Raw genomic sequence first — 14,907 nt, forward strand, 5'->3', positions numbered from 1 at the left:
CTAAGATCTCCGCCCCTCTGCCTCTCAGCCAAATACCACCTCTCACCTCCGTCATATCTCCCACAGGCAGAAGACGAGAGAATTTTTATCTGGAAAAAGTAATGGGAGACAACTAGGTGGACAGCATACACAAAGGGACAGGTAGAGCAGAAATATGTGAAGTGGAAACAAACTCAGAGGCAGAGTTCAAAGCAGTAAGAGACAGATCCGCTTTCACCCCTGCCTTTTGCAGAAGGCTAGAGAATTCATCCCCAGAAAAACTGAACAGTCCCACAGAAAAGGCCTCCAGCCAAAGGACTGGCTCCCTGACAGTCATTCCCTAATGCAGAGCTTCTCAAAATTCAATCTACCTATAGCTGCTGACCTGCCAACCATTTACTACTCGTCTAAGCATTTTACCACGAGCAGGAACAAATGATGCGCCGAGTGGCAGTGCTGAGTGGCGCTATGCTAGGGAGGCCGTCACCTGTCAAGCGCTAGCCCACAAACAAAGAGCTCTCAATAAGTTTTGGGGGTCCATTCATACACAATAGACTGCTCAGACTAGCCAGAAATACGAGGAAATTCACCTACATGAAAAACTGAAAACAGCTCCAGTAAGCAAGAGAGTGAATTGCTGCTGCTGCTGCTGCTGCTAAGTCGCTTCAGTCGTGTCCGACTCTGTGCGACCCCATAGACGGCAGCCCATCAGGCTCCGCCATCCCTGGGATTCTCCAGGCAAGAACACTGGAGTGGGTTGCCATTTCCTTCTCCAGTGCATGAAAGGGAAAAGTGAAAGTGAAGTCGCTCAGTCATGTCTGACTCTTAGCAACCCCATGGGCTGTAGCCTACCCGGCTCCTCCATCCATGGGATTTTCCAGGCAAGAGGACTGGAGTGGGGTGCCATTGCGTTCTCCGAAGAGGGTGAATTAGGCCACAGCAGATCCAACACAGAAGGGTGCAATGAGAGCATGGCGTACCAGCTGCGTAGCTGGCCAAAACACCACCAGGACAGACCTTCCTAGTCAACACAGGGAATCAGGTTTTCTGATGTTTGGAGACAAAACCCATCAAAAGACTAGCAATGAGAACATGATGGACCTGCCAGAAAAGCTAGAAAAATTTTAAGACAGGCTTCCAGAAAGTTATGTAAATGTTAAAAAGTAGGATGATTATTAACTCTGGGAAAAATAAAGTGTACAAAGTATAATCTTGGTGCTCTCCTTTGCTCTACTGTATACAGTATTTTTTAAGTCATAATTAAACAATAATGTGTTTATTAAATATTATAACTATATAATAGGAGAAGGGGAGGTATGTGTTAGCTTAATCATCAGGAAATAGCATCAAGAAGACAATAAGGTCTCAAGTTATTAAATCAAGCAATAGTAGAATAGGCATGTTATTTAGATTCACCAAGATAAATACCAAAAGTAACAACTTTTTAAGTCAAAGTGATCATCCCTAGGAGGTAAAGCTGGGGCAGGCACTGCTGTTTTTCATCTTAATGCCTTCAGATATTTCTTTAACTGTGTAGTACGTCACTTTGATAAATTTTAGATATATAAAAGAAAATAAGGTCACCATGGTCTGACTCGATTTTAGACATATTTATTCTGAAATTTAAAATGACATTAGGAGAAATATGATTTTTATGTTTACTGAAGGGCATGGGCAAGAAACCAGCTCTAATACACTTTGCTAGATTATCCAAATACTACGTTTATGCATCAAATTCTCCTTGAAACAGCACTTCCTTACTCTCTCCATCCTCCCCTCAAAATAACCATGTTCACAGAGAAGAGAATTCTGCAGCTTAACCAGCAAAGGATGACAGAGTAATACGAAGGCAGTGTTTCCATGAAGACAGGAGGTGAGAGGCTTAACAGCAACCATTAAGCCTACCTCACAGCGGCTCCACTTTCCTAGTCTGGCTTTTCATTTCTTATGCCCCCTCCTTACCTTCTTCATTATTTTCATCACCCTTGTCTCCCTACTAGTTTTTCATTTTCTATTTACCAAAAATTTCCCTTGCTCTAATACCAAATCTAGCCTGTCTGCCTATAACTGAGGTTATAATCTGACCACTTCCTAGGAAGAACAGATGCTGCTTAGTAACACAGATATATCCTGCAATTAATGCTGTCAGAGTGACTAATACACACACAGATGGCAATCAAATCTAGGCATGGAAATGTTAAAACTTGGACTCATTGAGCTTGGGCTAAAATTTAGAGCTAAACATTAGCAACAATACTGGGGCACTGTTATTTTAGCAAGACACTTAAACATAGCAAAATTAATTTTTTTCATTTTTATTAACACAGAATATACTAACAGTAAGTTATCTTTTAATATAATCAAGGTTACAAATAAACTGTTACTAACCAATAAACAAATAATAGTCACTTGACTCTTCTCTTGGTTGAATAATTCTATTAGGTAGTACAGTTATTTTTACCAATTTATTTTTAAACTGCTTTATGATTTCAAAGAAATTTCTTAGTCTTTACTTATTAAATAATTCCATCAATTGGGAACTTCATATAGCACAATTATTTCCAGCAAGTTAATGCATTCAATGCCTTCTACTCAACCTAGTTGTCTTAAAATGCATTCTGATTCTTTGAAAGCTGAGTATGACATCAGTATTTCCAAAAGGTGAGCATAAAGCCCATAAGAAAGAAATGTTTTCCTTTCCTCCCCCAGTCACAGAGGCCACATGAGTGTTCCACATTCTTCATATTTAGCAACAGGAATCCCTTGCAACTCAAATGGCAGCAGACAAGGGAGAACTTAGGCCATCAATGTACTTGTGAAACAGATAAAACTCCAAATATATTTTAAGATTCCATCTTCACCACAGATGACAAAGGGTTGGAGAGGCTCTTCAACTTTTCTGTAGTAGCAATCCTGGTCCCCCAGTTAGAAAGAGAGATGCAGGATGGCAGTCCTTCTTAAACAGCACAAATTCAATCTGCAAATGCTGGGAGAAGCCCTCTCCCCTAATGATATATCCCAGAAAATACACTGCCATGTGCAAGAGGGTCAATTATCAGAATAAATAACCATATTCTGAAGGACTGACAAAAACAAAAGAATAGTTTTATAGAAAGAATACCCTATGCACTCAGAAATTTCAGGATAACCATACATTAAGTACCTCATGCAAGTAATATTCTGTTAAGTATGAACTACAAGTTCTTTTAACTGAATTTCATATTGTACAAAACTTAAGTGTGGCACATTTCTATTAGCATTACATTATTTTTTTTAAATGTAATCAAAATTGATACATTACACAGACCTTTTGATTTAAAATATAACCAAAGGAAACTATTACAAACTCTTAATTCAAACAGGCATTTTTCTATACAAACATATGAGTTATTTTAGTTTAAAAAAAATAGCCATTTCAATGCAATTAAGCCACCTCTGATTAAGACATACATTTCATGCATGTGAAAAAATAAGTTTACATTCAAGAATCAGTTCCATAGCAAACAAATTACAGCATTTATTCAAGAAGGAATATTAAAAATAATTCCAGTTAATAGAAAATAAAATAACTTCAAGCATATATATTATAATTTATCATGTACATACTCCAAAATCTCCAGAATTTAATTAGGAAATTTAAAGAACTTCTTTTGAAAGTACGTCTTAGAAAAACCAACCAAAACAATTGGTGCCATAACTAAAGAGAATGTCCATACACATCCACATTTGACCTACATGTAAAAACTGGATGAAATATAGAGGAAATAAAGGTTACTGTTTTCCAAAATCTCTGCAATATAATATTAGTACTTAGGTCAAAACACTTACCTGCAAATTAAAAACAGCTTGAGGTATTTCCAATGCTGAAGCAAATTTCTGAATGTTAAATACCACAAGAATGAAAACAGTCTCCTTTGAACATTTATACCTGGTTTACAGTTGAGACAGAAGACAAAGTCTGCCAAGAAGTTTTCCCATCTCACCTATATTCTTGGATCCCTGATGAAGTGTAAGCTTCAAGGGAAATGGTCACATGTAAAAACAGCAAGATGAGTTTCCTGACTGCAACATCTTAGCCAAAATGGAAAGTGGAATTTTAAATTCTCCTGAGACCCACCTGACCTCTTCAGCCATGAGCATTAATTCCTATGCTAGACAGGTTAAGCATGTCCTTTGAAATCAAATCTAAACTTGACAACTGTACTGGATAAGCTGAATACAGGAATCACCTCAACAAAGATGGTACTTTAAGCCTTTACACACGACACATGAAAATGATGAAGTGTTTTATTTAGATTTGGTCTTTCTTCATCTTTTTGTAACTCTGGATGCTGAAAGGTTAGCAAGTCATTATACTCATACATCTTTTAATCCCTTTCTTCACGCAACAGGCACACATATACAGTATCATGTCAATATATTATCATCAACACAGCATAAACATATAAGCAGCAGACATATTTCACATGAAAGAGGCTCTATGCATCACACAGCCTGTCCCAACAAACACATCAGAATGCCATTTCAGCAGTTACAGTGTTGACATGCTCAGTATAGCTAATCTGTTTTATACCCGTCATATATTTTCATAAGTCATCCATAAGGAAGAAGCAGAAGACAAAGACTGCTTTTTAAACAATGTTATGTGCCAACTTCAAAAATGACATACTAACCAGAACATCAGCATTTGAAAGCTAGGTTGAATAGGACTGGCCTTGATGCACATGCAGTAAATTTGTTTTCAGAATATAAAATTAAATGGTAATGTCAGCAGTATTACTACTGTTTCTATATTTATGGTTAATTACTAGCAGTACAACTCCCAGAAGAAAGGAGATGGATCCAATAGTGATGTAAGCAATCCCCAGAAATGGATTTTTTCCTCCCATCCATGAAATGGTGCTCAAGATCATTCGCTTCCGTCCATCAAATGAATGCACAGGGTAATCTGAAGAGTGTATAGGAAGACATCCATGTCTTGTTACTTGATTTTTAAAATACAACTTAAAATGTTGGCATTTAATTCCTTGTAATTCATTGAAATAATTCTATAGACACCTTACTCATATGGTCTAAATCACACAATAATTATATAATTATTACCCTAAAGGATTGATGTCACAAACTGTTGGCAGTAGAAGCCAATATAGTTTACAAGCAAAAGCAACTAAATTTAACAGTTACGTAATTTCTCATTTCTCAGATATTTCCGTTCTCATTACACCGAAGGGGTAAAAGGCCTGTAATGTGAAAAAAAAATATTTCAGATAAACAGCAATGAAACCCATAGAGGAAAATGAGGTTGACAGACCAGGAGAAATGGGAAGGATGAAGGGACTGGGGCACTTTTTGAGCACTGAGCTCAAAAAGCACGTGCAGCAAGAGTGTCGTTATGAGAAAGTGGGAGGACTCAGCACAAGACAAAAAGCACGACACTGAAGTTCTAGATGGTGGACTTGGAGCAATGAGAAAGCTCACAGTGGGACACAGAGTCAATGGCTAAGACAGAGTGGAAATGAAGGAAGAAGTGGGACGTCAACATACTAGATGAGCTACATCCATGGACCAATTCCAGGATTCTGGCAAGAGTTAGGGCAGAGAAGAAGAGAGAACTGTCCCTAAGCAAAAGGTTCACAACTTCTTCAGACGCATCTTCTGAATCAAGTGTGAGAGTTCCCATCTGTTTCTCCAGCTTCTGTAGCTCCCCAGCCTGGAAGACAGGCCCCGGGACTCCAATGGGAGGTGCAGTTCTCCTAGTTCTTAAATCAATCCCAACCCAAGCCAGGAATGATTGTAAGAGTTCTAACTAACCCAGTACTCTATGGGATGTGGTATCAAATCACCCAAGCTAGTCTCTCAATATCCCAACCCTAAAAAGGGGGCTTCTACCTTAATTCTAATATCTAGTTCCCACCTTAGACTCAATTTTGATAATTAACCCTTGATGTTTTGCAGGTCTCATTTCTGTCTTACCGATTTTCTAAACAGTCTACATTTCTCCTAACAGTTTTCTTGGTGCAAATTATCTGTCAACTAAGAAACCCTGAGTGCTCCAAAGCCTTCCCTGTCTTGTGCTGTAGGCTGCCCTCTACTTTGGCAACAGCCTCCAGATTATTCTCTCTACCAGCACCTAAATTGAGTCTGTCTGTCTAAAACTGCTGCTATGTAGGCAGAGTTTCAAAAACTTGGTCACTTTCAGTCTGTTACTATTAGGTCATGCCCAGGTGTGTACTAGGCGCAAAATCAAAAGACTAAGGATCCATTAATTCAACCATTTATTAATCTAAACTGAAACTATATATTTATAGCTAATTTGGATTCTGAAAAATCAAAAACGTAAGATCAGCAAACATTTAAATGCTAATATCTGAGCTATTTTCATCCATGACGTATATAAGCAATGGGCTAGAGATTAAAAGATGTAACGACTTTGTTTAGAATAAAAGTTAGTGCCCAATACTTCTAGCTTAGGAAAGACTCTGCACCCAGGCTGATATGGATAGGTCTGACTACTTGAGTGAACCAGCCAGGGATGCAGCCTACAGTGGTGGTTGATGGTAAAGTCAACAGCCTTTTCAGTCAATAGCTTGATTCTGAGCCCTGATAGTTCTACTACTTGGGTAATCTCAGGTAAGTTACTTAAATGCTCTATGCTCCTGTATTCTTATCTATAATATGGAGATGATACCTGTCTCACAATGCTTGAAATAAATAATATATGCAAAGTATTTACTATAACTCTGACATACAGTTAGGATGAAATAAATGATATTTATCAGCACTTAAAAGTCTGCCTAAATTATTAAGGTAGAACAATACAGCTAATGATAAAAATGCTTTGGTACTGTAAACAGAATAATTATAAATAATTATGTTGATATGAAGTAACAAATTCATTAATTTTTAATATCTAAAAAAAACTGAAAAAAATATTTGAAAAAAAAAATATTGAAACAGCCCAGTACCACCACCACTTGTTTGCTAAGCACTAGGCACACTTACTAGCTTTTGCACTAAACTCAATTACAATCTCTCTTGTAAAAGTATCTAACTTATTAATAAATCTAGCACTACATTTTAAATAATTTACCAAGTAATATGGGAACCCCTGATCACTTCACTTTTTCACCAAATAATATGCTTGAATTCTAGTCCAAAGTAAACAAAAATTAAAGATGTTTCTGGACGAAACAAGTTAAAAGAGACTTTCTCATACATATATACATACTCATAAAAATTCAGTGAGCAAAACTAAAGTACAAAGTAGCATGCCACATAACTGAGACAAGGTTGGACTACACTCCTTTCCAATTCTTTGAATCTGTGCACATGGCCAAAAAAGGATACTGTATGTGATATTCAGATAGTATCGTCCAGCTGGTAACGTTGGATGTAAATCATTTTTCCGCTCTATAAGACGATATAACTTACGAAAAGTAGGTAATGCTGCAGTACGCATCCAAACAATAAAATCCTCATTTATGAACCCATTATTATCGTCATCAGAATCCAACATGTAAACTGGTTTAACCCAGTTTACTGGCTTTGTTGTGCCTTAAAAAGGAGAGATGGGAGTGGAATGGGGAGACAAAATATTCAATTTTATTAAGAATTTCACTGAGAAGTCACACTCTAATAAAACAAAGATACAGAATATGAATATTTTCCCTATGCACAAAAATAGAAATATAGGCAAGTCTTAAAATCTAAAGAGAAATCAATTCCTCACATAAAACCTTAACAAATAATTACAAAGATTTGATTGATATCTCAATTAAGAGATTACTAAAGTAGGCTGTTGACTATGTCAAAAGGCAGATGACTTAATGCAAAGATATATAAATGGTAAGAAATATTACATTATGAAATAAAAGAGGCAAAGAAACAAAAAAAAATTTGGACTTATAAAATTTAAATAAATACTTGTTTAAAATACACTTTGTCACAACTTTAAAAGATTATAGCTAAAACACATAAGAAAATACCAGAGAAATTCAAGATGAACAGTATATGTTTCCTTTAGAATTTTAATACATTAGAACATGCTACATATTTTACCTAACTTGACATGAAGAAAAGTTGTTTTTAAAAAACCATACACTTTTTTAAGATCCTAAAGACAGAAAATTCTAGGTATTTCATTAAAACACCTAGATTATGTTTTAACGGACAATAGTAATACTTTACCTTTGAATCGTTCTTCTAAGGAATCTGTTCCAGGGGGATTTCTGAATTTTACATTTTTATCTGTCCACCAAGCGATACCTTTCTTTTTCAAAGTAATAGGCATAAGATCAGATGCATTGCCAACCTGAAACAATTCTAGTGTATCTGGACACAAGAAAAGAGAGAGATTACTAGACGTCTACTGAAAATCCATAGCAGCAGCTTTACTCCATGAGAAATGAAGATCTGGCATTTGCTCTCCAAAGCAGTTTTAACAAAGCAGGCACATGATGTGCATCTGCTCTTGGTTATTTACATGTGAATTAACTATGGTAACTTTATGATCCTAGATGAGCTTGCCTTCCCTCAATACAATTCCAGGTCATTTTCCTACATGGCTAGCTGATATGTGATAAGGTCAAATGTTTTAATACTAACGCAAATAAAACAAGTTGTAAGGTAAATCTGCCTCTCCTTCTATTCTTTAAAAAAAAAACAAACAAAAAACATTGCTAAATAGCTTCTGGCTTACCAAATTCTCTATCTGCACTGTTCAACAAGGTAATCACTGGCTATATTGCTACAGAGCCCTTGAAATTATGGCTCATCCAAATGAATATGTTTTGTAAGGATATAATATACATCAGACAAAGATTTTATATAAAAAATTAGTATATAAAATATCTCACTAATAACTTTATATACTGAACATCACTTACATGCTGAAATGGTAATATTTGGGGCATATTGAGTTTAATAAGGAGAAGGCAATGGCACCCCACTCCAGTACTCTTGCCTGGAAAATCCCATGGACGGAGGGGCCTGGTGGGCTGCAGTCCATGGGGTCACTAAGAGTCGGACACAACTGAAGCAACTTAGCAGCAGCAGCAGCAGCAGAGTTTAATAAAATATTATTAAAGTTAATTAACTTGTTTTTCATTGTTTTTAATGTGACTATCAGAAAACTTAAAATTATATACATGTCTCACATTTATGGTTCATATTATATTCATATCAGACAGTGCTGTAGCCCCTTTATAATGGTATAAATATTCAAAGTTGGTTTATCATAAACGAAACCAGAAGTTAGCAGAATGTCTTTGCTTCTTTCTTCTCAGAGACAGAAATTCATTCTTAAAATACAAGAATTCACAAAAGAAAGTCATAAAGCTACCATGATATAATATATATAATATAATATATAATATATATAATCTTTAATATATATAATATTAAATATATAATATAATATATATAATCTTTGTTTAATATATATAATCTTTGTTTATCTCTATGCTATGCTATGCTAAGTCACTTCAGTCGTGTCCGACTCTGTGCGACCCCATAGACGGCAGCCCACCAGGCTCCCCCATCCCTGGGATTCTCCAGGCAAGAATACTGGAGTGGGTTGCCATTTCCTTCTCCAGCGCATGAGAGGGAAAAGTGAAAGTGAAGTCACTCAGTCGTGTCCGACTCTTAGCGACCCCATGAACTGCAGCCTACCAGGCTCCTCTGTCCATGGGAGTTTCCAGGCAAGAGTACTGGAGTGGGTTGCCATTGCCTTCTCCGGTTTATCTTTATATCATACCATTAAACATGCTGTTGGCTATAGCCCCACAAGGAGCAATTGGTTTGTCTTCATTTCTTCGATAAGGCTCACACTCCTTACTGGGATTCTGATATTCAAAAGGAAAGAAGAGAGAAATTATTACCCAGAGCTCTGAGAGAACTATCAGTTAGCCCTAATTACTGATTAAAAATTCAATGCCTACATATTTCTTATTTGCAATGCATACAGAGTGTCTATACTATAGACAGACTATAAATAATACCACATTCAACTACTCAAAATATATTCCTTAACATTATTGCTTTATAACCTTTCTTTGCATATATTTTGTCACACAGATACAAGTCAAAATGAAATTTTTAAACATCTTCATACCAACACAGAAATCATAACTACAAACAGTTTTTGACCCAAGAAAAATTAAGAAGCCATCTATTGTCAATCCAGCTATAACGTAATGAAGGGAATCTTAAACTGGAAGTAAGACTGGAGCTTCTAGTTCCAACTAATGTACAGTGTAACTTCAGGCAAGTCCCTTGATTTATCTGGGCCTGATTTACAAAACAAACATGTTCAACTATGTAATTTCAAATTCTGTAATTTGGAGTTAAATCTCCAAATTAAATCCTGTGGAAGGAAGGAAGGAAGAGCAGGGGAGACAGTTGGCTGATTGGAGAGAAGGAAAAGAAGTCCCAGAATATACCAGTCTTCTCTAAATTGTGCATCCAGGTATAAAGAAAACAAACATGTTGGCAAGGCAAACAGCAATTCACCTGTCCTCCAGATTCAGTTTTGATTTAGTCTCTACTGAAAATCTCAAGGAAACATGTAAATTGTAGAGTTAATCTAGAGATTCTACCAAGTCTAACATGAGGTATATGTCTGAGTTATTCTGCAATTCCAAGGCCACATTAGGCCATGTCTCAAAACACATAAACAAACCAAGATATTCTCAATTTGAAATTAACTAGAGCCTAGCGTCCTAGGGCTATTCCATTATTACCAATGTTGTCTTATATCTACATTCTCATCGGAAAAAGAACTACAGGAGTGAAAAAGACAGGAGAAGGTTAAAGAAATGTGGCAAGGAATCTCATAAAGTCTCTTTAATATCTGACTTCTCAGCTTTTCGGTCCCTATACCATGTACATTCATAAAGTTATTATTCTAAGGCCATGAAGATAGACAACATATAATTAGCCTATTATTATTTGATTGTTTTGATGAAAACTGTGATTTCAAGAAAAAAAGGTAAATAAACTCTCAGTGTGACATATATATTGTAACCACTAAACTCTTGGGGTGGGGGGCAGCGGCGAGGGAGTGAGTGAAATAGCAATTTCATTTGGAAAACCAGCAGAGAGAGGAGATGGTGGACTTGAGTCCTGAAGAACCATCTTCTAGCTACTAAACTACTGAAGAAGTTTTAAAAGAAAGGAAAATATTCACTACCTAGTCATCAGGTATTGAACTAAGCAATGTTACATACTTTGTAGTAACTGGCTTAGAAAAACCATTTAATGAGTACCTAACATGTACCACATACCATGAAAGGTGCTAGAAAGGGAAAAAGGAAAGAAAGAAAAAAAAAGTCTCTGCTTTTCAGCAGCTCACAATGTAACAAGGGAAACAAACCCAAACACACCCAACTATAATATGAAATAAGAGCCATGATAAAAGTGTCTATATTTATTCCATATATATTTATTAAATGCCTCTCATGTGTTAGGCACTGGAGAGGTACTTGGTACATGGTGATTAAATAAAGTTGTGCTCCCTGCTCTCATGGGCTTGCAGTGTGGTTGGGAAGACAGAATATAAGTAAATAAAGGATACGGGGAAGTCTTTCTCATTAAAGTTAAGACCTGAAGAAAGTAGGAGACAGCCACGTAGAAGAGAGCGTGAAGCAGAGAGAACAGCACAGGCCACTGAGAAAGAACCTGGCATCTCTGAGAAAGGAAGGGGGATGCAGTTAAGAGCATGGGCAATAAAGAAAACGGTGTAGGATAAGACTGGAGAGTCCTGCATAGCTCAGATCATCCTGAGTAAACAAATCACTGAAAGATTTTAGGCAGAGAAATGGCATTTATGTTTTTTTAAAGATCACGTAGAAAAGGCCTAGAAAGGAAGAGAGAGTGAATGATATGGGGAGACTGTGTTAAGTAAAGTATGAAATGAAGTATGAACACAGTATGAATGAAGTACACACAGAGAGAAGTTATTTTGCATCCAGAGACATTAAACAGCAGGCCTGAGATGAGAGGACCTCCAGGGAAAGAGTAAAAGCCACAATCTAGACAAATGAAATGCGAATGTCCAAATGGGCAGATTACCTGTGTCACCAGGCATAGTTAGTGAATAGTATATATGGCCCAGGGCAGCCAGGTCAAAGGTACATTAAGGATAGAATAGAAAACCAAAGAGGCTGGAGTGGTAGGCTAACATCAGATTGTGAAGGGCCTCACATACAATGTTAAGTAACTTGGACTTCAATCTGTTTATTCTCAACATCTTTAAAATTTCTGAAAGCCATCTGGTCTTAAAGTCATATAGTTTGGTCTAGTCCAGGGATCAATAAATGAGAGCCTGTAAACCAAATTCAGCCCAGGACCTGTTTTTGTAAATAAAGTTTTATTGGAACACAGCTACACCCATTCACTTAAGTACTATCTATGGCTGCCTTCACTCTAAAATGGCAGAGCTGAGTAGCTGCAATGGACTACATGACCTGCAAGGCTGAAAATGTTCACTATTGGCCCTTTACAGAAAAAAATCCTAAGTTTAGTTGAAAAACTTTGCTTGAAGTTTGGAAGAAAAGAATCTCAGCTTCTTTTGCCCTCTGTGAAGAGTTTATCTACATAAAAGAACTGTAACTAAACCACCACTTCTGGGTCTTTCAACACACACCAGATCTATGATCCCAATCAACAAATTCTGAGTACCTGGTGTGTCTCACAGAACATCACCTTCTCTGGACTTCAGTCTTTAAAATTGGATCTCACAACATAAACCCCCACATGGACTGCAAACTGTTGCAGACCTAACTGGAATCTTTAAATAGACTTATTATTTCTTAAGATCCCAAACGTCAGGAAATAGCAATAAAACCGGGAAGGATAACCAAGGGCAATTATACATCTACCAGGACCATTCTGGTCCCAATATGGTTCTAAACTGCATTCTAAGAGAGTCACTGTTTTTAAGAGATCCTTTAATTACTGTGGGACTCCTAAGGCTTGCTGCACTGGCAGCAACAATATAAAATACTTGGGCACCGACCACTACTATGGAAAGCTGAACAACAGTCAGGAACCTAAGATCACCTAGTCTATAGGCTGCCAAACCCCGCTGAGCATCAGAAGGCGAGCTTGTTTAAAATAGACATTTTAGAGCTCCAACCCTGTAGACATAGACATGAAAGACTTAGGAGAATTCTGGACTTTATATTTTCCAAAAGCTCCTCAGACAGTTTTTCAGTAACTCATCCTTTGGATTTTAGTACTTAGGTGTCCCACAAGGTAAAAAACAAAGAGCATACATGTTTGATTTTAAAACATAATCTCAGAAATTAGAAGTAGTTTATTTACATATTCCTACACAATACAATAATAATGAGTAAACCCAAACAGAACAAATTATATTCCCACAATGCTACATTCATCAAAATTCCATTACAAACCGACAGTCGCTTTTGTTGCCTAGTCGCTAAGTCATGTCCAACTCTTTGCAACCCCATGGATTATAGCCCACCAGGCTCTTTTAAGTCCAAAATGCAGTTCTTGGGTGCAATCTCAAAAACGACAGAACAATCTCTGTTCGTTTCCAAGACAAACCATTCAAAATCACAGGAAACCAAGTCTATGCCCCAAACAGTAATGCTGAAGAAGCTTAAGTTGAACGGTTCTATGAAGACCTACAAGACCTTCTAGAACTAACACCCAAAAAAGATGTCCTTTTCGTTACAGGGGACTGGAATGCAAAAGTAGGAAGTCAAGATACCTGGAGTAACAGGCAAATTTGGCCTTGGAGTACAATATGAAGCATGGCAAAGGCTAACAGAGTTCTGCCATGAGAAAGCACTGCTCATAGCAAACACCCTCTTCCAACAACAAAAGAGACTCTACACATGGACATCACCAGATGATCAATACCGATATCAAACTGATTATATTCTTTGCAGCCAAAGATGGAGAAGCTCTACACAGTCAGCAAAAACAAGACTGGGAGCTGACTGTGGCTCAGATCATGAATTCCTTATTGCAAAATTCAGGCTTAAATTGAAGAAAGAAGGGAAAACCACTAGACCATTCAGGTATGACCTAAATCAAATCCCTTACGATTATACAGAGGAGCTGACAAATAGATTCAAGGGATTAGATCTGATAGACAAAGTGTCTGAAGAACTATGGATGGAGGTTCGTGACATTGTACAGGAGGCAGTGATCAAGACCATCTCCAAGAAAAAGAAATGCAAAAAGGCAAAACAGTTGTCTGAGAAGGCCTTACAAATAGCTGAGAAAAGAAGAGAAGGTAAAGGCAAAGGAGAAAAGGAAAGATATACCCATCTGAATGCAGAGTTCCAAAGAATAGCAAGGAGAGATAAGAAAGCCTTCTTCAGTGATCAATGCAAAGAAGTAGAGGAAAACAACAGAATGGGAAAGACTAGAGATCTCTTCAAGAAAATTAGGAATACCAAGGAAACATTTCATGCAAAGATGGACACAATAAAGGACAGAAATGGTATGGACCTAACAGCAGCAGCAGATATTAAGAAGAGGTGGCAAGAATACACAGAAGAACTATACAAAAAGATCTTCATGACCCAGATAATCACGATGGTGTGATCACTCACCTAGAGCCAGACATGCTGGAATGTGAAGTCAAGTGGGCCTTAGGAAGCATCACTACAAAGCTAGTGGAGGTAATGGAATTCCAGTTGAGCTATTTCAAATCCTAAAAGATGATGTTGTGAAAGTGTTGCACTCAATATGCCAGCAAATCTGGAAAACTCAGCAGTGGCTACAGGACTGGAAAAGTCAGTTTTCATTCCAATCCCAAAGAAAGGCAATGCCAAAGAATGTTCAAACTACTGCACAATTGCACTCATCTCACACACTAGCAAAGTAATGCTCAAAATTCTCCAAGCCAGGCTTCAACAGTATATAAACCGTGAACTTCTAGATGTTTAAGCT

General features: G+C 37.1%; 1 protein-coding gene across 1 annotated transcript in view; it reads right to left on the reverse strand.

The window, feature by feature from the left end:
* Positions 1–2,400: 2,400 nt before the first annotated feature.
* The window catches only part of CDC50A (cell division cycle 50 P4-ATPase accessory subunit A), a 37,797-nt gene continuing 25,290 nt past the window's right edge, over positions 2,401–14,907 (reverse strand). The window contains 4 exon segments of the mRNA XM_081530780.1: positions 2,401–4,927; positions 7,327–7,533; positions 8,167–8,310; positions 9,734–9,821. Coding sequence (XP_081386906.1) covers positions 4,734–4,927; positions 7,327–7,533; positions 8,167–8,310; positions 9,734–9,821 — 633 coding nt within the window. The 3' untranslated portion in view covers positions 2,401–4,733.

The sequence above is a fragment of the Giraffa tippelskirchi genome, chromosome 9 (genome assembly GCF_054371585.1).
Source record: "Giraffa tippelskirchi isolate mGirTip1 chromosome 9, T2T-mGirTip1v1.2.pri, whole genome shotgun sequence".
In the NCBI taxonomy this organism is placed as follows: Eukaryota; Metazoa; Chordata; class Mammalia; order Artiodactyla; family Giraffidae; genus Giraffa; species Giraffa tippelskirchi.